At 41.7% G+C, this 26,778-nt stretch overlaps 1 protein-coding gene across 5 annotated transcripts in view; it reads right to left on the bottom strand.

The window, feature by feature from the left end:
• LOC136675270 (roundabout homolog 2-like) overlaps nt 1-26,007 on the bottom strand; it is a 127,808-nt gene extending 101,801 nt beyond the window's left edge. For all 5 annotated transcript variants that reach the window (XM_066651745.1, XM_066651749.1, XM_066651746.1 and 2 more), the window contains exons 1-2: nt 25,512-26,007; nt 19,667-19,993 (exon numbers count right to left, since the gene is read on the bottom strand). In XM_066651745.1, the coding sequence (XP_066507842.1) occupies nt 19,667-19,993; nt 25,512-25,566 (382 nt within the window). In that variant the 5' untranslated portion in view covers nt 25,567-26,007. The remainder of the gene's footprint in view (nt 1-19,666; nt 19,994-25,511) is intronic.
• Between the last annotated feature and the right edge of the window lie 771 nt (nt 26,008-26,778).

Here is a 26,778-nt window from a genome sequence, read left to right as displayed (position 1 = left end):
AAATGATGCACGAGCGAGACTCAGAGGAACTACTGCTTTCTAAACAAGAGACTGCCAAAAAAAATAAGCATAAACAGTTTAAACTCCATACCTGGAAGTCAAGTTGTGGCTTCTGTTTTATTCAGAGGAAAACGCTGTTCTGTCTCATTTATTGGATCCCTCTTTGAGTCTTTGTGTTACGAATGTGTTGCTGAGTTCAGAGAGAGCTGACAGGGAAACAATACATGTCTGCTGTCTACTTTCACCTCACACTACACTCTTTCACTGCTATGTTTGTGAACACCTGCTCATCCAACATTTCTTTTGAAACGAAGGGATCTAACAGGGGGCATGTTCCACACTTTACTGCACTAACAGCCTCGGCTCTTGTTGGACTGGTTTACACTAGATGTTGGAATACTGCATTCATCCAAGGAAACCTTAGTGAGTCAGGTACTGATGCGGAATGATTAGTTCTGTAACACAAACATCGTTCCAAATCATCCTAAAGGTACTGGATTCAGCTTCATCACTCCAGAGCAGCTCCACTGTTCCACAGCCCAGTTCTGGGATGCTTTTACCCACATAAAGTAACAATAGGTAGTGTCTATTGTAGGTTTTTACCTTACAATTACAACTTCGTGATGCTCCACTGCCCTGTAATATGGAGAACAGAGCCTCTGTCTTTACTATTCTGTGCTCAGCCCTGCAGAAACTGCACTATGTAACTTTTGGAGGAGGGTAGGAAACCATCCTCTTAAAATCTGGACAGCACTGAAACATGAATTAAACTCTGCAACTGCAGAAGGAAAACTGCCAAGTCTTACCTGGTGTTCCTTTAAGCACATTTCACATAGGGAATTGTAACTTGAGGCTCACGTACAGCTGCTCCAGGGCAGCCATTTTAATTTCACGCTATTTTATGGAAATCACACAATTTGCACACGCACAACTCAGCAACGGGTTCCTCAATGGATTCAGGAGAACAATACCTGAATATCCGAAGAATATCTAAAACCGCAAGCCCTCGGTTGAGGCCTCACTCTGCTTACACACCCTGTTTACCGTCCTCAAACCCTGCAAATGGTTCTACAGAAGACTAAGCAGGACATGTGGTTGGGATTTATCCTCCTCTTTTCCCACTAAAGCAAAAGTGGTGGAAGGACCAGGGCAGAGTGCTGCTCGGCTTGTTTGGCTAATGTGAAAGTCAGTGCACGAGACCGAGCCGTGGGCATCTCTGAGTGTAATTACACTGCAGAGCGCACCACAGGGAAACTTTCATTACTGTGGCTGCCCTGAGGCCCTCCATACAGACAGACCCCACAGACACTCCAGCACCCGCCCCCTTGCCCTCAACGCTGCATCCTGCTGCAGGGCCCGAATGCTGCCTTGACCTGCAACTCTCCAGGGGGGCAAAATACTGACTGCCCCTCTGCTTGTGTCTGCTGAAATTCTCTCTCTCTCACACACACACACACACACACACACACACACACACACACACACATATATCTGCACTAAGTCATATGCTCATCTTTACATATTCCTAATAAATTACATTCTTCATTCTTCTCATGCTTTAAGGTATATTTAAATGGAATAGGCTATAACCTCAGTAAATGTCTGATCCTTTGTTAAATGGTTAATACAATGCTGAATTCAGATGCTCAAAGCCTTTAGACTGTTACACTAAACACAAAATACATGAATAAGAAAAGAGAATAACTCCAAATATTAGGCGAGACATAACTAAAAACACCAGATGTGGTGCTCTTTATGGAATAAAGATGCAGTCTCACACATGATGAAGCAGAAGGCAAACTGTTGCTATTTTGCTAAAGATGTGGCCAACACCTTATAAAACAGTGACTAGTCAGGTTCACGTTGAGCTGAAAACAAAATAGTGTTGCATTATCACCGTCCAATAAACAGTGGTTGGTGTGAAAGTTATCAGCTGCACACATGCTGCACAAGTTAATGACGTTAGCTTGCTAAAAACCTTAAAAAGAAAATATTACTGCAGTCTTGTATGGACTCCATGGAATAAATAACAGTAGTGAAATCACCAGCTGCATGTTTTTTCTCGTTATTAACAGTAGAGCGCAACGCTTTCGAACCTTGAAAGGGAATATTTCAAATCTCCATCATCCCTCAGCTTTTTACCCAAACAGCAGGACCAAGAATAAAAGCCAGATGAAGAGAAAATGAAGAGGAAAAGAAGCATGAGCTGGACTTCATGTGGAGAGTAGACAGATTTAAAATTCCTTAAGAAAGAGTAGAGGGCCTCATTAGAGCTGAGTGAGAATACCCCTGCCATCCCCTCAGATGCCAGCTCGCTGATTAATATTGAAGAAAGACTTGGGCAAAAATAGATGATGAGCCCTACAGGTTCATCATCATCAACAGAATTACATCCTGTGGTGCAATATGACCGAAAGCCGCATCCCACAATGCCGTGCAACACGTCTATGTGAGTTAGCATCAATGAAACTCAAGAGACATGCACGCATCATCCAGCCAGGAGAACATGACTAGTGGGAAGAGAGCCAGGGGCCCAGAGGAGTGGAGGAGGAGGCGGGAGCTAGTGAGGGGAGCGAAAGATGTGGATTATATTTGTGTATGTGTGTGAGAGAGGGCAAGAAAGAGTGTTTATGAGTTGCAGAGAGAGAGAGAGAGTTATAAAAAGTAGCAGAAGAAGATGATAATCACTGCCTGTGGAGTTAGCAATGGGCCTATTATCCCAAATCCTGCACTATGTGCATATGTGTTGTGTGTGTGTGTGTGTGTGTGTATATATGTTTGTTCAGGGGACTCGCAAGGGAACAAACAGCTGGGCTCCATCCTCTTCTCTTCCTCTGTAATCTCAGTGCCCTTCACTGACCAGATTACTGGCCAGATGACAAGCACACAGACACTGCGCAGAAACAGCTGCTCACCGCGGCTCCCTGCATTGCTCTGTTCCTCTGTTCGGTGAAGCCAGAACGGTCAGCTTCCTGCCTGCAGTCTCCGCAGTCTCAACATCTGGACCAACGGACAAGTGCACATTAAGCACTGATGCATGAGTCTTGGCCAACTGAGCAGAAGCCTTCTTCTTTTCTGTTAATTAGAGAAACTTGAGAAAGCATGGGGAGGTGACTAGCTATTGATTCAAGGCTCAGCTTCAGAGCAGAGTGGGTGCTTTTGAGGTAAGATCTTTCACACACTGTGCTCAAGAGGCATTTTCATCAATGATATTGATGCAGCTTGTTTAGTCAAGGGATGTCCTGGTCTGACCTGTGGTATTGGTATCAGACCAAAACACAGCAAAGTTTTAAATGGATTAGTATCAGTAAAAAATAACAAGTGTCTATCTGGCATCTGACTTGTATTCTACACATAAAGAACAGGCAAATGAGCTAATTTAGCATTTTTTGCTTCAAGACAAATAAGCCACACCTTTATGTATTTTATTTATATATATATATATAACGTGTACAGAAGTTTTAAAGTGTTTTTATTCAACATATAATTGTCATTCCAAATTCTAAATTCTCCTACTTTTTTGTCTTTTTTAGAAACGTCAATCGTAATTTTATTCAACAAAAAATAACCTAAAATTTTAAGTTTGATAATGGCAAGTAAAAAGACTTTATTCACCACTGTAATCACTGTTGCAATTATGAGTTCCCCGTCTCTGTGGCGCAATCGGTTAGCACGCTGGCTGTTAACTGAAAGGTTGGTGGAGGACCTCCCACAGTCCAAAAACACACATTGGGAGGTGGATTGGTGACTCAAAAGTGTCTGAATGTGTGTGTGTGTCTGTGTTGCCCTGTGAAGGACTGGCGCCCCCTCCAGGGTGTGTTCCCACCTTGCACCCAATGATTCCAGGTAGGCTCTGGACCCACCATGACCCTGAACTGGATAAGCGCTTACAGACAATGAATGAATGAATTATGACTTCCATCAAGAAAAATCAAGATTTGTTCTTGGGGGTTATATTGTATCCAAAAGTATGTGAGTTTTGGTTTATATTTTTTAAAGGTGGTGATTTTTGTTGTTAGCGATCGTGGCGGTGGTGTAATAATACGTAACTTTTAGATTTAGATTTTTTAAATACAATGTCCATTGTCATTTTTAATATTAGGCAGCAGTTACCATAACATGACAAAAGAGCGAGAGAATGTTTGAATTTTTAATTTAAATATGTTTAACAAACATGCTTTGAAAATGATTTATTGACCCTATACAATATCTGAACCTTCCTAATAATCAGCAGAGCATTGCTAGTACAGCAACCTCTATGTTTGTACACTCCATGTTCAGCTAGAGCTAGTGGAACCCTGTGTGATCTGTGAGACTTGCTGGCGTTTAGATTTGAAGACGACTAATAATTGGGGAAAAAATTAATCCAAAATTCTAAGGTTCTTAAAAAAAATACTAATTAAAGTACAGCTATGGCACTGTGGCCTGAGCCACTGCTTCCACGTGAACTGAGGCAGGGCAAAGACCTCTAATTCCCAGATAATCTTGTTTTACTAAAATGAATGTATCTGCTAACTGTACTACTGTGTGTTACTAAAAACAAACACCAGCTTCCACTTGGTGTTGGCAGACACTACACAATGAATCACAACAAGACTTGGGCATGTTTAATTATAAAGAAGGTTTGTTTCAAACGTAAATGGCAGATTGAAGAGCAAAGGGGCCAGAGCCTGGAGGAAGGTGCTGGCTGTCTAGGGGGCTGACAGGTTTAGGAGTTTAGGAGCTTTATAAGGAAAGGACTGTGCTGAACTGTCAGTGTGCCAGATTCTACAGCAAACCCCCAAGCAAACACACCTAATCCCACCACCCGTTCTACCCATCTGTACCAAGCCACTGTAGCTGACAACCCCCCTACACACCCCCAACCATCTCCACCACCACACAGTTGCATACACACATGCACCTCACACACACACATGCATACAGACAGAGCTTAATTGAGAATGCCGCATGCTAATTGACTGTGATTGGACCGAATCAATTACAGCTCATACCATGTCTGAGAGTGAATTAAGACAAACAAATTGATTGACTGGTTCAAAAGGTTCAGCTAGTCATCATGCAGCTGTTAGGCACATCTGCCTTTGAGGTTTCTAGACAAAGAGAAACAATAAAAGTACAATTTCAACACAAAGAATGCTCAGACTGTTAGAGTCAAGTGAACGAGGAGTAAAAGCAACAAAAGTAAAAGGAGATATTTGGGTAAACCTAAAGTGGATGCACCTTTATGTCCAACGGATGTTATGAATTAATGCCTTTATATAACCAACTGACAGCATCTTTCATGAATAAGTGAAGTCGGGATGTATTTTACCTAAATGTTTCATCACTATGCCTCGGAGCGAAGCTACAGTACTGGGCTTTCTACCTGATGATGTCACTCTACAGACTCACTTCCACTGCCGTTCTGAATGGAGTGCTCAAATGGATGAGTAGGTTAGGGGGTGCAGAGAGGTTGTGAGGAGACTACCGAAACACTGGCATTGCCCTAGATAAGAGGGTTTGTAGGCTAAGACATGAATAATGGAACTACTACGGAGGCCATGTGGCTGACAGTGCAGATGTTCATTCCGTAAACCCCGTCAGGCAGGACAGGCAGCGACTGGGATGTGAATGGGAGATGGATTCAGGAAAACGCAGCACAGCATTAAATGACTATTTACTGTGCTGGACTTAAGGGTGTTGTGTGTGAATACTGTACAGACAAGATGTAGGAGCACGGATGCACTTACATGCATATATGGATGTAGGCTGTTGTCCACATACATATGAATTAGTACTTCAGGACATCCGTGTGCTTTAATATTTACTGAACAATGCTAGAAACCTGAGTTACACACTAATCCACGTTAAACCTAACATCCATTCTTATTATAGGTTTTACTCTAGTGTGAAGTCTTCTGGCTTATGCCCTGGTCACTCCCCCTCTGTATTTCTGTCACCTATGTTTAGTTGTTCACTCACACCCATAGAGATAGCACTGACACCATACACCAATCAGCTAAAACATTAATATGACCCCTCAGTTTCTACAGTCCTTATATTTTTTACAGCACCTCTGACCATATATGTGCACTTTGTAGTTCAAAAACTACAGACTGTAGTTCATCTGTTGCTCTGGGCTGTAATCAGGACCCTGAAAATACTATCACAGGTATTATCTGGCTGACAGATCACTCTCAGAACTTCAGTTACTTACATAGTGGTTGTCTCTATGATCAGAAACATACCAACATTTTTGGACCTCCCTGCATATGTAAGGTCAGAGGTCACCATGGTCTATCTGAAGTAAATAATGCTTCACGCGCCAACAAACCCTGGTTTTATTTGTTTATGTGATCTATAGGCTACCAAGGAGCCCTAGAGAGGACACACGCTACCTTGGCTGCAGCCTAGGCTTTGGGACTAACGCCTATACTAATGAACTTTCCAAGACTTTCCATTTGAATATTTTTTGCCTCCACCAACGAACCATGACTCTAGAAATGAACACGAGACTCCGCCGAGCCGGCGGCTGGAAATGGCCACCGACCCCTATAGGCAAGTCTCCCAGCGCGCCCAGACTTGAGTGAGCTTTTAAGATTAGCAAAGTGTAGTTTTAGCAATTTAGCAAAATTTATGCTAAATTAAGCCTCATCACCCGCCTACTCTCCGTTATTCCACCCACCCCCACCTCCGGTCATACAGACAGTGCCTGTGTTACTCCTCCAGCCAGTCGTCACGTCTTCAAGGTAGCGATTTGTAACCACTTAAAACTTTATTACTCTTTCCACTGTATTTCTTTTTTATTTTTAGTAATGCTCCATGTATTTTTTTTTTACTTATTTGAGAGTGTTGTAAACATATATCAGTGCAAAAAGGGTGACTTTCGGGGTGGGGGCTGGAACGCATTAATTGCTTTTCCATTATTTTAAATGTGGAAAACTGACTCGAGAAATGAACTTTTCCACTTACGAACCGGGTCACGGAACGGATCAAGTTCGTAGGTAGAGGTTCCACTGTATATATGTAGGTATGTTGTGAGTATATATAAAACTGTAATATTTAATATTCACTTATTCATATATATTTATATTCATATTTAATTTTTAGGAGCTCAGCTGAGCTGTTGTGTGTTTCTCAAAGCATTAACTTAACTCTGCATTTTAGTTTGTTTTCCCAGAGATTTAAGTTTCTGGTTTCTGATTTTGAGCTGCCCTTGTATTACCCCATCTGTCTGTGTCCTGACCCCAGCTAAGGATTATGGTTATGATGACTGGGAAGGCCCTAATAAATAAGGCTTGAGCTCACATCCTACTGACTCGCCTGACTGCTGCAATTTCCTCTTTTTATACAATTTATTCAGTTGTGAAAATACAATCTACATATTTTCAAGGTTAATTAGCAGTGACTAAAAATAACAGTGCAGGTCTCATCTGATATGTAATATGTCAGCGGATTTAAACCATTCTGCTTTGCAAATCGCTATATTTCCTCATAATTAGCCCTTTCACAGTCTATGAAAAGTTAATGTGCATATGATATTACTAGATTCCTGACAATATGACTTGAATATGAAGTACTGATATATTGTCTGCACTGTTTACCCTCCAGCCTCAGGCCACTGGTACAGTGCCTTCTAACCCTTCACACATCAAATAAGTCTCTTCTGGAATTGATTTCTTATCCTCTTATCATTTACAGAGTTGTTCAATACATCTCCTGCTTTCTTTGGACTGCACCTCAGGCAAAGCTCTCCAACACAGACGATGGATTTTTGTCCCTTTAGAGCTAAACTGCACACTCAGGTAAACAGACCGTGCCCCATGGAGCAAAATACATGAGCAGTTCATACTGATATAAAGTGGCTGGGCAAGCTACTGAAAAACTGTGAGATGTTTCTTTAATAATGTGTAAGTCAAAATATGTGTTTGTGCCGGTATTTCGGAGGCACGCTCTTTGATTAGCTAATTAACGGATTTAACTGAGACTAAACACAAACCATTAACTTATGGCCTTTTTGCAAGGCCACTTAATTTCCCAGTGGACTGTGGGCCAAGACCATGAGCCCTGCCACATTTGCACAGCACCGCGCAGGTGTACAGGTCACCTATTAAATCCATAAAAACTCATTTAGCTCCTTAATGAAGCTCTGATTGACTCTGCAGGCCAACACGTGTTTGTCCATTTCGGCTAAGGCCTTCTCAGCGATGCATGTAAGAGCTGTGCTCCAGTCCACACACCTTTCTGCGTGTGTTCTCGTTCATTTCTTTTTTGCCCTCAATAATTTGCTTTGGGGTTCCAGGTGCTTACCTCTATCAATAAAACATTGCTCTTGATTTTCTTATTTTCCACTTTTTTCTCCCAACTTTGAATGGCTTCTTTTATTGCTCCATGATTCATATAAAAAAGCAGACACAGCACAGATTTTGACAGATTTCAGGCATCAGGAATTCCTTATAAATACATTATAAGAACAAACCCGCACACACACAATTGAATAACATATGCTGTGGTATAGCAGCAGTATATGAGGAACTATATCAAGAGACGGCATCAAAGGATGACTGCAAATTCTTATAAGTAAAGGATAAATGAGTGCCGTGGGGTCAAACAGACCAGGTGGGTGGATGGCAGAACATACAGGTGGGAGGAAGACTAAAGAGCCAACTGAGGAAATGGAGAGACGGAAAGACAAACATTGAGTCTAGACCTTTTTATCAAGCATGAGCAAATAGAATTAAATATACCTAAAGATTTGAGACAAAATGAAAATCCATACCAATGTGTACAGACTCACAGTGAGACAAGTCCATAGTCAATTCAATTCTGTTCATAATTAATCTGTTACATTAATAACAGAGCAGTGTTCATAAGGCTGGCCTGGGCTAGCAGAAACACCCTGTGTCCGCGTGGGTTTACTCCGGGTGCTCCGGTTTCCTCCCACAGTCCAAAAACACACGTTGGTAGGTGGATTGGCGACTAAAAACTGTCCGTAGGTGTGAGTGTGTGAGTGAAAGTGTGAGTGTGTGTATTGTCCTGTGAAGGACTGGCGCCCCCTCCAGGGTGTGTTCCCACCTTGCGCCCAATGATTCCAGGTAGGCTCTGGACCCACTGCGACCCGGAACTGGATAAGGGTTACAGATAATGAATGAATGAATGTATTTCTGAAATTTGAAATGAAATTTGACAAAAGCAGTCTTGTATACCATTTTAAGTGTTTGTACAGCTCTGTGTCAGTCATGACAAACTTATTCCACATAGACACATGAACAAAACATTATTGAACTATTTAACTTCCATCTGCAACATGCAACAAAGTGAAAACTGCAGTAGTCTTTTTAGTGCAGGCTTAAGCTTTCTTAGAAATGACAACGTTTGGTGTAGCCTTGCATCACCAGTTCAATCCAGAGGCTGGAGCTGAGCTCGCACTCCCAACCATGGCATGCTCTGCTCATCCTCCTCAGAACTAGGTATGGTCCAGTTAGCACCAAATTCTGCCACTTTATCAACCCACTCTAACACACAGCACAGCTCTCCGAGGACTTAACATGGTCCAGTTAGCACCAGACGCTAACCCTTAGCCTGCTCACAGTAGCCAGGATAAATATGCAGGAATTAGTTCCAGCTGCATGCCTAAAACGCCTCCACTTCCATCCTGTCTTCCGCACACTTTCACTGACATTGTTACACACGCCCGTACGCCCACACAAAGAAATTGCTCAAACGCTAACCGTGGAGCAAAAACACAGGTCTACCCTGAGTTGTCTGTAAATGTGTCTTTCCATTCATTAATTGAGAATGAAGTGGTCTTCCTAACATTCCACAGCCTTGTCATCTGCATGGCGGAGGAGGAAGATCTACAAAGAGACGCCCTTTACTTTCCTTCGCTCTGCTATGATTCGCAGCTCCGCACAGGACAGAATCCATATGGTACCAGAGTTCTGACAGACAGTAAAGCCCCTCTGACATTTAAGACTGTCAGCTTGAGCACCATAGCACAGCGCCAGCATGCAACACTGTGACCTCTTCAACATAGTGCAGTGTGATAGCAATGACATGCTGAGGCAGACAGACAGCTACAGTGTCAGGCAGACAGACCGATGAGGGATTAGCGCCATCGCAGGGTGGTATGCATGGTCATCGAGGTCAAAGCTCACACAAAAGTGAGAGGAGATGGTGAGATCCTTCCAAAGAAGCACAGTAGGTCCGACCAGACAATCACACGCTGTATTAGAGCTGGAGCAGATTTGGCCTGTGACTAACTGGGTTTAGTGCAGACCTCAGGGCTGAAAAAGCTTAATTGTTGTTTATATCGATATCGGAATTACATCATTCATTCATTTATTATCTGTAACCACTTCTCCATCTCAGGGTCCAGAGCCTCCCTGGAATCACTGGGCACAAAGCAGGAACACATCCTGGAGGGGGCGCCAGTCCTTCACAGGGCGACACACACTCACACATTCTGTCACACCTACGGACACTTTTGAGTTGCCAATCCACCTACCAATGTGTGTTTTTGGACTGTGGGAGGAAACCGGAGCACCCAGAGGAAACCCACGCGGACACAGGGAGAACACACCAAACTCCTCACAGACAGTCACCCGGAGGAAACCCACACGGACACTGGGAGAACACACCAAACTCCTCACAGACAGTCACTACCTGCTGCACCATTGTACCGCCCGGAATTATATCATATTGACTGAAAGTTAGAAATATATTGTGATATAAATGTTGGCCATATCATCCAGCCCTATTGAGGAACCATGTAGTGTTCCATACATTCATGAAAATCTGATGCTGTACCTCATTTACACAAATATGATATCTTTATCAAGTTGCAATGTGTAAAATAAATGTGAAAAATTCATATAAATGAAAATTTGTCAGATTTATGCGGTAGCTGCATGAACATTTTTAAAACATTTGCACATCTCTTCATTTGTTATTTGGTTAGCGTCTGAACTTGAAGCAGCTTTATAATGATTGTTATATTAAAATCAGAAAAATGCAGTTTTATTAACTTTCTAGAATATAATTAAGATTTTGCACGTTTTTACTCTGGTACATAATGGTGTATTAATTTTATGCACTTTACAAGAACAGAACATAATGACGTAACCCTTTAATATGGAGTCACTGGAAAAAAAGGGTCACTGGAAAGAACCAAGGTTCCAAGAATCAGAAACGGAACCGGTTCAAGAACCGGAGTTCATTTGATGGAAAAGCGCTATGGTCGACAGAAATAAATCAATGGTCTGATTGGTTAAACAAACCTCCGCGATCTGATTGGTCCAGCTAAAGTTTTCCTATTGGTCCATCAATTGGCCGCCAAAACAGGGTCTTAAATCCGCAACTGCAAAAAGAGATTTGCACACGCAGCAGAGAAGGTGAATGTGTGGATTTTCAGAAATGTTTGCTCTTGCACATTTTAAGTCATTTGAGAGAGTTACTGATTCACACATTCACGACTTTTGATTTACAAATGATAATCTCTTTTACACATTTAAAAATTATTTCTATACAGTGCAAATATTTTTTTTTCACATTTGTGAATTTAAATTATTATTGTTGTTGTTGTTTTAAATTTGTGCATTCCATTACATTAGTGGATTTTAATATTACTTTTGTGTGTAGTTGCTCAAACACAGTTACAAATTTTGCTACATTTGTGAGCATTGTTTTACTAGATTAAAATCTTTTTGACCCTTTTTTGACTCCATATTTTAAGGCCAAATTGAAGCTGTGTCTATTCTTCTGTGCTACAAATGTGATTTCAGTAAGCTGTTGTCCAATGTAAGAATACGAATGAGGGAAGCTCATATTTATTCAGTGTGTCATAAACTACATTTTTGAACAAGAAATCTCAACATGCAAGAACGAAATATATTGTATTATAACTAATCCAATGGCAGATGTTGATTAAAAGCACCAAAATGATCTGTGTTGTTTTTCTGGGCCCAGTACCAGGTCCATCAGGTTCATGTTTTTAATCCAGCACTGTCATGGGAGATCTACTCAGTATCAGAATAAGTAAAAAAAAAAAAAAGTTGGACTGGCGCAGCAATTCTGATTAGCCCAGGCGAGCAGTGTTTGGTTCATTAGGCCAACTGGATGAGTATGAAAGCCAGAAGCATCCTCTTCTCCAATTGTCAGAAGCCATTAAAGAATGTATATCCAAGGGCCATTAAAGAGGTCGGTAATTATTTGTCATAATCACTCCTCCTTTGCTGTACACCCCCTCCCATTTTCTCTCAGTGTCTCATCATTAATGCAATCTTTTATTATTACAGCTGCCAGCCAGCAGCCCCAATTCCATCAGCCACCAGTCAGTCCCGCAGTGGAGGTCCATGGGGGGGTGGGGGCTGGTACGAGGTGCCGTGTTTATTAGACTGTATTCTGAAACAGGGTTCAGCTGCAGACTGGACTGAGATGCTGGGGGTGTTGCCTGGGTTGCTGACAGCGTTAGCAGGTGATGAGTTTGTTATTAAAATAACCTCCATCTGCTCTGACAACAGAGAGAGTGTCCAAATATGCACAAGACGAGTGGCATACCATCAGCTCTGGCTTTACACTGATGTAAACGACGGGGTTACAGAGGACAGCCAGTCAAAAGTGTAGATGGAGATAGGTTTTGTGTTAATTTTAACACTTAAAATGTGTGATGAAAAAAAATTAAATTAAACAACAAAAGGAGGGGAGGCCATGGAAACTGACTACCATCAGACAAATTAAATAAAGATGCTTTTGAGGTTCTCAAAAAGTAGACAGAACTCACTTGGCGTTTTGATAAAATCATTCATTCATTCATTCATTCATTATCTGTAACCCTTATCCAGTTCAGGGTCGCGGTGGGTCCAGAATCTACCTGGAATCATTGGGCGCAAGGCAGGAATACACCCTGGAGGGGGCGCCAGTCCTTCACAGGGCAACACAGACAGACACACACACACATTCACTCACACCTATGGACAATTTTGAGTCGCCAATCCACCTACCAACGTGTGGTTTTGGACTGTGGGAGGAAACCCGGAGCACCCGGAGGAAACCCACGCAGACACGGAGAGAACACACCAACTCCTCACAGACGGGGCGGGAAGCAGGAATCGAACCAACAACCTCCAGAACCCTGGAGCTGTGTGACTGCGACACTACCTGCTGCACCACCGTGCCGCCCGTTTTGATAAAATAAAAGCTAAAATAAAAGGACAATGATACTATGCTCTCTCTGCTGGCGCAATAACCAATTCGCACATGTACAGTCAGGCTGTCAGACACTCAGGGCAAAGTGCTCTTTTACGGTCAGGAACAAAATACATTTTGAAATATGTGTAGTACGTATCATCTAGAAAGGCCGAAATGAGACACCACACTTCCACATACTCCAGCTGCAAAAGATTTTGTGTGCTTCTTACATCATTTACACTATAGATCAAGCAAGATCATTTTTCCTGGAATGTCAGAAAACCTCACTCCAAAAGCTCTGAAAAAAAGTAATGAAACTGACACAAACTGATACAAATTTCTCTCTCATGTTGAGAGATATGCGAGACGTAAGTGTGCAGAAACACAGCTGTTGTGTCTTACCATCACCATGCTTCTGGCTCATGTTTCCTGAAGCTCTTCAACAAAAACATTTCCCATGTCTTGAGTAACCAAGGCAAGATGGAAAACTATATTTCAGATAAAGAGATATAAACTGCAGGACGTGGCCAATAATAGAAAATGTTTACAATTTGGGAGAGCTGATGCAAGAGCACTTCAATTAATCTACACAAAGCAAGTAAATACAGTTAAGAAGTTAGCTTTAGGGCTACGCAAACAAAGCCAGAAAAAGGTTTTAAAATTTTTATGACTCTGTTGAAGGGAAATCCCATGTGAAAATCTTATAAAGATGCACAGGAAAAGTTTGATCTAAGAGACTATGCTATAGAAATGTCAAGCAGATAGAGGGAAATACCGGAAGAGCAGACAGAGGAAGGTGGGATGAAATAAAGAGACCCACAAGACTCATATTCCATTCAGCAGCTGTGGGGTTAGAGAAGAAATGTCTTCTCCACACTTAAGTCAGTGCACACAAATCTGCCTGCACTAGAGATCATCGTGAGTCAAAACACAGCCCCCTAGTTAGAACTCTGGCCCAGTGCTGACATCAGGGGACGGCCGGCGCAAATGCTTTATGATGGATTTGAAGCATGACAAGCAGAGGAGCAAAACCAGATCTTCAAAGCCCAAGGGAGAAAAGTACAGACCAGGCAGAAGTCATTGGTTATTAAGCCTCTTTTTTCTTCTGAGGGCCCTCTTTTCCCCAGGGGACACTTCAAATGTCAAACCTTTAGCTCCGGAAACATGGCACTACTAGGCCTACTTCTGCACGAGCGTGTATGAGATTGTGCACATACAATTAGTCGTCAAAATCCCACTCCATGACCGTGACATCAAAACAACAATCATCAAAGCCTCGTAATAATGACATTGTTGTCTGACTTCCCTGTGGGGCCTGGGTCAGGGCACGTCCATATCTGAGGACGAGATCTGAGGTTTATTTGGCCTCGGAACAGATTTCATTCCGAGTGCCCATGAGGAAGCATATTCCTCTCAGTTGCAGTCAAACTGACCTATCCTTGCGCTACGCTGTTGGGAGGTTGGGCAAGGTTTACAGAACATTTGCAAAAATGCCATTCAATCTATCGAATTTAGGTTGACATTTAGATTCATTTCATAATATTGGGCTTCTGGAGGCTAAGCCGCTGAGCTGGACTGCGAAACCATAGCGCATCAAAACTAGGCACGCTGTACGACAAATTTTCCACCACATTAACGTTAGTTAATTAGACAGAAACAATTAGGGATGCACAATATTATAGGAATATTATTGGTACCAGGAGATAAAAGGACTGAAGGATGTTGAGGTCTGTTTCTATAACCACGAAGATCAGGAAGATCTGGCTTTAATTTGAGTGCAAGACTGTTATTCATTTGTGGTAGCTGTCATGTACGATGCAGGTAGTGTTGTTGTTTCAAATCCCACCTCTGGTCGCTGTCCCTGAAGTGTTTGGTCTGTTCTGTTCTGCCTGTGTCTGCATGGGTTTCCTCCATAATCTATAAACACGTGTTAATAGGTAGCCTGGTTATGCCAAATGTCCCTAGGTATAAGTGTGTGAGTATATAGTAGTGTGTCCAGTGTTTTCCTGCCTTGCCCATTCACCCAGTGACTCTGTGTAGGCTCCAGACCCCAGGTGGATCTATTCTGTACATGGAGGAGAGAACTAACTGTTATGTCAGCTAACACACACCGCCCAGGTTTTAATGAGATTTTTTGCCAAGTTTCTGAAAACCTGCTCTACCTGACCATTATGAAAGGACATATTTGTGAGTGGTGCAAGGATAAATCTGGCCTAGCTTGTTTGACTGTGTACAAGGCCTCTCCTGCCTGCCTCCAAAGTTGTTGCTGTCCAGATGCTCCCTCTAATCTCCATTAGTTTCCCCTCTTCAGACAGCTGCATCAACATCACGTTTTCCGCATTTCTCAATGCTGCCCATTCACCAGCATCCTTGCCTACAGAAAAAGCTCTCCACTTGCCTCTGGTTTTTCCAGTGAACTTAATGGGACTTATCAGTTTGTCCCTTCACAACCACCTTTTTCGCTTGGACATCATAACCCCCAGGGTCAGTCCTTTATTTCTCATTTGTGCAGCACAGCATTTTCTGTTTCCTTTCTGATCTGTTTTGTTCAGTTTAACCCTGACTACGCCCCTGCCCCTGAGCTTAGTCTTTTTCCTTTCTCTCCTCTTTCTCCTGTGCAGTGTCCACTAATGTGGTAATGTGTGGGAGTTTAGAAGTCACTACGGTCACTGCCACACTGGCCTTGTGAGTTTGACTCCATGCTCTGAGATGTTGTCTATTCCACCTCTCCCCAAACGTCATAATATCTGTGTTGCCGGAACTCTTTGGGGGGCATGAATGGCCATCAATCAATACTCATTCACCCAGATAATATAACCATGGTACATTCCATTAACAAAGGTCACTCAAATTCCCCCTTCATGTATGTCTCCTCCAATGCTTCATTTGGATCTCTGCATGCAATCAATTTGTCATCAAAGCTGCTCACATCCCTGATCATAAAAATCTAATCTCTACCTCCAGTTTCACTTCCACGCTTTTTCTCGCCATTCTTGCTTCACTCTGTCTAGCTCTAGCTCCCACAGTAAACTATTCACTGCAGACGAACCCTACACCACTTAGCTGTCCAGTAAACTATCCTCTACAATATAATTAGGCCTGTTTTCCTATGCTCTGCAGTTCTCTCTAAGTATGTGGCAGTGCCACCTTTAAAAGTTTTCTGCAAGAAACAAGAATTATGCGTTGTTAAAAAAATAAAACACAAAAAGAAAAACATTAGAAACATATTAGATACGCATATTCATCCCTGCTGATCCAATTTTCAGATCTTAGACAATGACACCATCTGTTACCTCATGTAATGAAGCAAAACCGGCCAATTATACCAGAGGACACACAGTTTTCATCTTTAATATCTAATCAAGCATACCCCATCAAATAAAAGTAACCGCTTTCAAATTAAGGCTACTTTCAGCCTATTGTTCAAATCAGAAACCCTACAGTGCCATCTCCTCAAAGCAGCTCTTTTTAATACATGGATAATTCTGTCATTAGGAGTGTAGTAATAAACATATTGGCAAGTTCATGATTTGACTCAGTTATCAACATGGATTGCATGTGATAAAAATGTTACACAAAGCAGTAATACCAAGTTTAACCACGTGGTACACGTGGATCAGACCCATCAGTGCTGCTGGATTTTAAACTACGTGCTCACACTCTCCACTCATTGGCCCACCTTGTAGATGCAGAGACATCTACAATTCAGAGACAGTAGAAGGGGAGAATGGGCTGTCATGCCCATGTCCTGTCTGTTTTCCCCGCCATGTGCTCTCTTAGCACATGGCTCTGTTTGTTATTGTCCATGTCTCCGCCCATGTCCCGCCTTTCTTTCTCCCCCTCGTTATCTGTTCCAGGTGTGTCTTGTCTGTGTTATGTATTTAAGTCCCCTTGTCGGTCATTTGTATTGTTACGTTTCCTTTGTCATGGTCGTTTGCTACCCTCAGTCTGTCTGTTCCTCGTTTTGTCCCGTCCGTTCCTCGCTTCATTTCCTCTGTCGTTGTGTTGCTTCCATTGTTGCTTTGTCATGTCGCTTAGTCCGGTCTGTCTGTCTCCATAGTTTCATGTTATTGTTTTGTTTGGTTTCCCGTGTCATGTTTCCAAGTCTAGTTCGTCTTTGTATTGTTTCGTTTCTCAGTTGTGTCTCGTTTTTGGTTCATGTTGTTTCCGTAGTTGCCTGTCTTTGTTTTGTTGTATTCTTTTGTTAATAAAGTATCTGTGTTTTAGCGTGTGCGTCCACCTCCGTCAGTCTGCCCCGCGTTCCTGACATGGGCGCTGAAGTATGCACATCAACAGATGTTTTACTGAATTCTCAAATCAATATTTAATAAAGTCTAAATTCTATTAATTTTATTGCATTCATAACTATCTACAAATAAGTATTAATATCTATATAGTGCTGGTTTAAGTGGCTCTAGACCTAGTATAAACTTTTTATCATCAATGCAATATCAGTGATAGATGCTGGCATCAGCAGAATATCCTTAAATTCCTAAATCTCTAAGAGAATGAGCTTTTCAGACGTTTTCCTAATCCTCCCAAAACAAGGTGAAAAGACATTTTCTTTTGGAGAGTTCCCTGAGCTACGGACTGAAACAAGGGTGCTATTCTTTATTTAGCAATGCCTAGTTATTATTATTCAGCTATTCAACATAAATGAATACACAAATATGCAAAAGCTTGTTGCTGTTACTCAGGGGCATTGCATTCGTTAGCCAGATGAGATGTTAGCAGGTCACTCTTGACTTCACTTGACACACTGTTACTGATCTGCTAATGGCCAAATGGTCAGCTAATCACCACACTATCAAAAGTGGAATGGGCCATAATTGGCTGAAACCGGGCGTCTGAATCTGAATTCTTTCCTGATCTATTATTCTTCCAGGCTCATAAGCCATGCAACCATTTCATTAGGATGGTGACAAAATGTTAGACGGTGTGTTTCACTTTGTGTTGCTGTGGGATCCTGCATTTTGTAGTTAATGTTTTGCTCATGCATTTAAAAAAACATTCAAAATAAAAGTTTGTGAAAGCAGCAGCTTGCAGTTCCCTTTCATTCATGAAATATTACAGCACCTAGTTTTTCATGAGCATTAGCTTAACTTCGTGACATGTGCATTAAATATTAACACCCAGCCGAACCCAACCAAGTCGGTGGGAAATTCTGTTACAGTGGCCTGAGGCATTCTCCCTTTCTCGCCCACGCATGACAAAAAAGGTCACTCTATGGTCCAGTTCTCTTATAGAACCTACAGCACAACATGTAGCTGTACTTTTGCTGTAGACAAACATAAAGCAACACTATACAGGGGATGTCAGTGTCAGAATGTCGTAACAAATATAAAACACATATTCTAATCACAATTATATTAATGATTTACATAGTGTGTGGTTTGAGGAGATATCTGTGGTTTGCCTGTGGGATTAACTCAGTGCACACTACTCTGTATATTTGTACAAATGTGATAGATACAGTGAGGGAATTACCATTGAATTTGTTGTGAATTTGCAAATATTTACTAACTAAAATCCTTAAGAAGGCCCAGTCAACAAAATCTGCTTTACTCTTCATTATAAAAATTCATACTAATTTGAAACATGCATACACAACACAGAATTCATTAAAATATATCACTGCAGAAAATATAAATAAGCTTTCAGGTCACAGTACAATGACGTACAGCAGCTCTGCTTTAGGCATCGTTGCTCTGGTTTAGAGTGCAGCATAAAACAACAAGCTTTTCCAAAGACATTCTACCACTGAAATTTCTAGACATTTGTCCCACTGTGACACACGCCTTCAGCGACTAGTTGGGTCGCTAATGATATTAAACTCATTAGCGAATGTATTAAATCAACCATTATTATGACTGTATAACTGTAATTTACTCATATTTTATCCTTCCACGGCTTGTAATTGCATTATTAAATCCTCCGTGTAATTTCTAATCTATCTCCCTTCATGCCTGGGACTCCTCTACTTCACTTGCTGTACCTACTAACCTGCTGACATCCTAACCTTCTCCAACCCACAGCCAAACACTCTGAAAAATTCAACACCTCATTTAACACTCACCTCCTCCTCCTTCCCTCAGGCTAAATAAAGGCCTCAAATGATGAAAAGAGATGCAGAATGGCAAAACAAATAAAAGACTAACCTAGAGACCTCATCAATGTTTCATGGCTTTTCTGTCATTTAGCTTCCTCAGACTCCAGTAATGACAATCTATAGATCAAGCAGTTGTCAGGCCGTTAGGACCAATGGCTTTTACACAGCCTGAAGCCTTCACACACATGCCCCCCCACACACTCACACAAAAAAGAGTGTAAAAATCTGATCACCTGATCTTTAAGTGGAATTTCACTGATTTTTCACTCATTTCTGCATTACTAAATTGTTAAGAAGCTAATGTAGTCATACAGACAGGTGTGATTAGATCAATACAACCACATTGTTCTACAGAATATTTATAGAACTTTGAGAGCGGACACTCACATGCTACTTCCAGCGAGGCGTTGTGGCTGACCGCTTCTCCCAGGTAGTTCCTGGCCACACAAACGTAGCTGCCGTCGTCTGGTTTGCTGCGGCGTCCGTGTACGATGCGCAGGAAGAAGAGTGAACCGCTGGGAAGGAGCATTCGATGTGAACGTGGATTGTCCCTGTCCGTCTCCACGCGCTCGCCGTCCTTATACCACTCCACAGTGGGGGACGGACGGCCCTCGGCCTTACAGTTCAGAGTAGCGGGTTCACCCTTCGACACGATCAGGTCTGAGGGGTGTTCCACGATCCGAGGGGGGGAATCCTCCTGACGAATGCGGGATGCTAGAAATAAAATCATGAAATAATAGAGGCACAGCTTTATAACCACATTTAGCACAAGATTTCTGATTTCTGTAATCAGAGTAACTATAGAAAGATGCATTTCAACTGTGCTAGATGTTCTTTAAGGCTCCATATCAAAATATATGCTACCAAAAGAACAGAAAAATCATAATTTTGGTGGACAGAAATATAATTAAATAGCAGAAAGTCACATATTTGTCATGGCTTAAAGGGTTAAACACTATATATTCAGATTAACTGTAGTTTGAGACCCCGGTGCTCTTTGAGGAACGATGAGATATAATCCAAAAAGCCATGAGTGAAAAGTCAATAAGCAGATCTGCCACAAGAATACGTTTGAGTCCACACTACAGCAGTGGTGTGCATCTGAGTATGAGCAAATGACCGGGTGGCAGACAAGTCATGTCACCAAGATAGAGGAAGCTCAATATTCCCATAACCATACAGGAGTGAAGGACTCATTGAGTTCAATCAGCTTTTTCATTAAGAAGCTCACTCAAGTGCTCGGCTCCGTCTCTCCTGGTGGAGAGAGAGTGTGTGTCTATATGAGGATACAGTCACATACATTTGTGCATAGATTTGTAGAGCCTCAAATGAAAAATATTTACATATAAATGAGTTTATTAGATTAGTCCACATGATTTTCTTTAAGATTGTACCCATGAGCCAGAGCAGTATATATATATATATGTATGATTTGTGTGTGTGTATATATATATAATGTTAAATATTTACATTGGAGAATAAATTTGGTTTGTTATGTGAATCGTTTCTGAAGACGCTGTTTCAATTCATGGTTTTATCTCAGTCATTTAAAATGATTTCTTGACATTTGATGCAACAAAATATGAAATATTTAAAAGGATTCTAAGATATAACACTTGAGTCTTACAGAAACCATCCAAACAACTAGGAACTAAAAAGGTACAATATTTTTAAATATCCACCATTTCTTAACATGATACTAGCCAATGTGGGCAGCCTGGACACTTCTGGTGCTTTTTCACTTCATGGTACATGCTTTACTCGACTCAGCTGTACTCTGCTTTTCCATTAGGTATATTTGGTACCTGAAACCAAGTAGCTTTTTAGTACCTGCTCACCCCTGGTTCCAAGTGAGCCGAGTATGGACTAAATGTGATGTTTAAACCTTGCAGAGTACTGATTCGCCAGAGAGAATTGTCTACACAACAAAACGCAGACAACCAGCACAAACTACGCATCCTCCTGGCTACAGCAGGAATCAAATTTATTTATATCTGAGTCATAACGGCAGTTTGTATAATTATGCCATGACTTTTTGGAGAAGTTCAAACACTCCCCAGAAACGTATTCGACGAAATACTTCGGCAAGAACCAGACAGTGCAAAAAAAGGACACAGTTGGGGGACTGAAGGGGTTTAAAGTGGAAAACCAAGCAGTGGAAAAGTGTCATTAGTTAACAGCAGTTCAAAAATCATTTGGAGAAAAATGTAGGTACGGCTAAAAACAGTCAATCAGGTCTATCTGAGAGGGCATGGCCTAATATTCCAGTGAGCACAGCTGATTGGCATCTCTGTCTAAGACTCACAGCCAGTTTCTTCTCTTGTACTGAACACAATGTTATACTCCAAACAGGGATCATTAAGAGGACTGAGACACTACATTTGCAGGTGCTGCTGTAGCTTACTCTGTGTGACTCAATAAAACCTGTCTCAGTCTTTTTTTTTCAGGGTGTTGTCTGACTTTGGCGTGGTACTGTATTTCCACCAGGCTCTAGTAAAACCTCACAATAACCTCATCTCTGAACTCTGACAAGGTTCATATTACAAAAAGCTCAGCACTGCTGCTGTATTCATCCACTGCCCTTCACATCAAGCACAAGAATGACCAGAGCTCACAGCAGCAAATATGAGCAAACAATACAAACCACAGAAAGGGCAGCATTCACGTCATGTCACGAAAAACACAGGCGGCATGGAAGTACCATAACCAGGTGCATTAGCTAGTAATTCCGGAGGTTTCTCTGCCTAACACTCTAAAGGACGATTTGCTTGATTTAGTGCGTTTCAGTCAAAAGGCTGCAATATGCAAATGAAGACATTAACAGATCACAGGAATTTCCTAGCAACATAATCGTTAAAACCACCATCCCACTCATCTCGTCCCGTGGCACTGGAGTGCATTAAAGATTTAACACCACAGGCTCTAAATATGAGATTCCATCTCAAGTTCACTTTCAAAACCCTGCTGTCTAGTCTGCCTGTCTAATTCCCAAGTTTATCTAACCGAGACAATTCCCACCATAAAGTACAGCCCAAAGAATCTGCCAAAGTTAGACAACTCAAAGCAGTGGAGACTCAGCTCAGTCTAATGCTGCGGCTCACCCGAAAGCACGCTCAACTGCTCCATCTGACTGCTGTGGCTTCATTAATCCCCTCAGTGCTCCTGCACATATGACTGCCCAGATTTCACACGCTTTCATCCACAGAAAACACGAAAACACCACCGACTCTTGTGAGCCACTCTTCGGCATTCTGCTACCGCTTATTAGCATACTGTACAATTAGAGCTCTCTGAAAAGAGAGAAAATGGGGAGCGTGCATCATGTGGGTGTGAGGGTTTGGCAGGCGAATGACTGCTATGGCCTGAAGCTCCAAAGCATATGCAGTAACTCACACCCACTGTATCTGCTATTGTGTGCTGATGTGTGAGTATGCCTTCGAAAACATGCGCTTTACTGCAGGCTTGAAAACTATCTTAATCTTAAAGCTTGTGAGGAAGTGTAATAGTGAACGCTTTGTGAGATCTGAAGCCTATCACAACATTTTTTTCTGTTAGAATGAATTTGTTTTAAATATAAAAGTCCATGTTTTTTAGCCCTTTGGGTGTTTGAAAACACTTTATAAATAAAAGGTTCATTCATTCATTATCTGTAAGCGCTTATCCAATTCAGGGTCGCGGCGGGTCCAGAGTCTACCTGGAATCATTGGGCGCGAGGCGGGAATACACCCTGGAGGGAGTGCCAGTCCTTCACAGGGCATCACAGAAAATAAAACGTTTTATTATAATAATTAAATGAAACAAGCATATTATAATTCTGTTGGAAGCATTCAGGTTAACACCACAAGTCTGTAATGATAGATTATGAGAGATCCGCAATAGTCTGTCAGTAAGAGCCAAGTGGTATAAACAAGTCAACTTCCCAGGGACATGCCATCTGAAGACTGTAAATCGTATTATCTTCTCAGATAGGTCATAAGGCCATGGAGAGATAGGTTTGACCCTGTTGGGACCCTGTTGTAGCAATTGTTTGACTTTGTCTACACCCTAAAGCCCATGAAAGACAGCTCAGTGTATGAAATGATTTCAAACCAAAATCAGCAGACTTCAGGACATGTTTCACATCATGTTGGAAAGACCGTGGAGTGCTGGTCAAATAGTTATAACTAGATTACTGAAAACAGAAGACCATCTTCCCTATAAAGGCTAAAACTACGCTGTCTTCCCTGGAAGGCTGGGGCTAGGCCGACCATACATAAGGTACTTGACCACAAATTACTCAAAGTGTGTTGTATAGCACAACCATACAACTATGACCGCCAAAACTTTCCGGAAACTAATTTATACAGACAGCAACACAAAAATATGCAACAAGCAAGTTACTGAATGAGGAGAAACACACAGGAGCCTTTCACACAAGTGTGAGATAGAATGAAAATATATTTTCTAATTATAATTTTCTTATAATTAGTTTTTTAAACCGAATCAACACTCAAACACCAAGTTTATCACACAAAATTGCAGTTAACTGTCAGGTAATGCATTATCCACTAAACCAAAACACTGAAAATTAGCTATCAACCATACTGTTACATTTAAAAGGAAATATATCATCATTATCACAGATTATATAAACTTCACTAAACTGAACGTCTGAATTATGGTTAATATATATTACCATTCATTTTTACATGAACATTTTCCAAAAACGGTTTGAATTAAAACAGGCCGCTTTTGTTAATGTTCTTTCAAAAAAATGTGTTGGGATTATCACAAAACTGTTCATTTAATTTCAGTACTGACTGTATTTTTTAAACTTCATCCGTTTTACTACTGCATTAACGTGCTTATTTTTTAAAGTTTTAAAGGAAATGTCCTCGAAGTGAAATGGGTTTTTTAAACTTCAGAAAGTATAGATCTAACGGACTGCAGTCCATTAATGGCGTTATTAAATATGGTACCCACGGAGCCCCGCGGCAGAAATTGCTACACATTTCTACCTGTAGCTCAATTTGTGCTTGACGTTTATAGCGAACAGAAAGGCACACAGCGGTGTTCATATGTGGCTCGATATTGCAGAGGTGGCCATGGCTTGCTGGATAAAATGTGACCCCCGTGTTATCGATTGGAGAAGCGAAGAGCTCAACAACCGTCACGGATTCACTGAGGGATAATTAACACACCCGAGCGAGCAAATGAATTAGCAAAGGCGAGTTCACCACAGAAACACGTAGCAGAGAAGCTCCGAGAAGCCCTTTTATATTTTAAATTGAACAATAAGCAGGCAATAAAGGTACATTATAGCAGGAAGGCATTATTTAAAGTCACATTACTGCCGTTTTAATGTGTTTATTTCGCACCTAGCCTAGTCTGAATTTTTAAACAACTACCGTCGTTTAATTAGCATAACCAGCTAAATGGTGGTGGGATCGTTTGGGTCATTAACTCGAAGAAGAATTTGTTGCCTGCCTAAAGTTGAAAGAAAATAAAGACCAAATCTCTTTTAAACACTTAAACCTTAACGTTATTGTGAGTGCTGAGAACCCACGCAAAACTATGAAGTCTGTGCTGTTTCTCCACTAGGCCATTAGGTCAAGGATTTAAGAGACCCTGGAGCTTAGAGGGACCCTGAAAACACTACACTCTAATGTCCATTTCTAAAGCTGGCAAGAATAACTAAATTACAGGACTAAAAACTGAAGGTTTATACTGTACATCATCATCCCTAAATGAAACTCAGCAGTGGTCGTTGTGTATACATGGTTCTCATCCTGAAAAGATCTTTTATAAAGTGTTTATTCTGTGTAGCACCTAAGCAATAACAGTCCAACAGCAGCCCTGCTGAAAAAGACCTTCACATTTGGATTACAACCTCATGTTTTTTTTCATTCCTCATTTGTATGGGCTTTATGTTCCCCATTAAAACCCACTGGGCTCCTGTAAGGACGCCTTTGAACCGCACTATATGGGAAAAAATCTTCAAATGGATCTAGAATTACCCACAAGTCACCTGTTAAGTCAGTTGGATTTTTACGCTTTGATATCAGCCCATCAGGAAAAACTCAGAATTCCATTACTGATACCTGTCAAACCGCCAGGAACGGACTGAACCACAATACATTATTTTCCTGCAATGTTTCAGTAAGCTCCCCAAGCTTGGTGCACCAGAAGTGCCCATTAAAGAAAATACTGACTGTCTTTAAAGACCCTGTAGGTCATATAACTCAAATCTTACCGTCGGTGTGAGCGTTGAGAAACCCACACAAAGCGAGGAACTGCACGAGCTTCATGGTGACATAGCAACGCTCATCACTGCGCGCGCGAACTCTCCTGCCCAACTTGGAACCTAAAAAACGGCACAAAAAAAAACGTGTCCGCGTCCCTCAGGCGCAGGCTGTGGCGCTCACGGTGAAAATGCGTCCGAGAATCGCGGGAACGGAGAGTTCAGCTCGGTTTGTTGTCATTCTTTGGAGAGAGAGGAGCGAGCGTGCACCGGGTGGACCACTTACTTCACCTCTCCACACATTTCACCACAGCGCGCGCTCCACGGCTCAGGCTTGAGCGGCTACCGAGAAGCGGACACTGAACGCGAATGAATCCTCCGTGAAACGGAAAGCACACCCCGGGTAGAGCTGGATCAGGAGAACGCGCGCGTGGAGCGTGTTTAGTACAGAGCTCGTGCTTCTGTGCGCGCGGAGCTGCGCGGGTGCAGGGACTCCGCCATGAGGCAGCAGAGAGTCCGCGGAGTGGAGTTGAGTCGCTCACTTGAGTCGGTTCCTTGAGTCGGCTCTTTGGAGTGAACTTTTTTTTTTAACGTTTTGTAGGATTATAAAAGCCCCCACTAATTAAAGGGTTTAACACCACTCGTGCTGTTTGATTTATACACTAGAAGAAGAATCGTGAGAGAGGATAAGTCAAAGCCAAAGCTGAGAATTTTCACTTTTTAACTGCAGTCTGGGCAAATTCATAGTCACAGTTTCACGTCGTAGAGCCACGCATTCTGTATGAAGGCAAAGACAGAGAGTTACATCTTAGTCACTTTTAAATCATTGGGGTGTATATTTATTGAAAATGACGATGAAGAGAAATTAGTTTCATGGGTTTAATGAATGGTTGGAGGAAGACATTAACATTCTATTTTGTTTGCAGAAACCTTCAAGATTCTCAGAAAGCATCCTGCTCGTCATAAATAAATCTACCACGATACAGGTAAATACTCTCCCTTTGGGATTCCAAATAGTCGATTCTTATTTGTGAACTGAACCCATTTATTTGACTCACTGAATATCTTGTACATACGAGTTTTTCCCACATAATAATATCTCGGACATTATTCATTAAGTTCATTGTGAAACGCTTCACATCAGAGTCTGATCTCAGTGAGATTATTGGCACACCGAGATATACATTATACAGACACATTACTGAAGCTGAAAACTATTTAAAATCATATCTGTTCCTGTAATTTCATTGGACTACACGATGTTTTGGCGCCCCCTGTC

The sequence above is a fragment of the Hoplias malabaricus genome, chromosome 18, assembly GCF_029633855.1.
Source record: "Hoplias malabaricus isolate fHopMal1 chromosome 18, fHopMal1.hap1, whole genome shotgun sequence".
NCBI classification, from domain to species: Eukaryota; Metazoa; Chordata; class Actinopteri; order Characiformes; family Erythrinidae; genus Hoplias; species Hoplias malabaricus.
The sequence above is the reverse complement of the archived record's forward strand: the minus strand, read 5'-3'. Positions and strand labels throughout refer to the sequence as shown.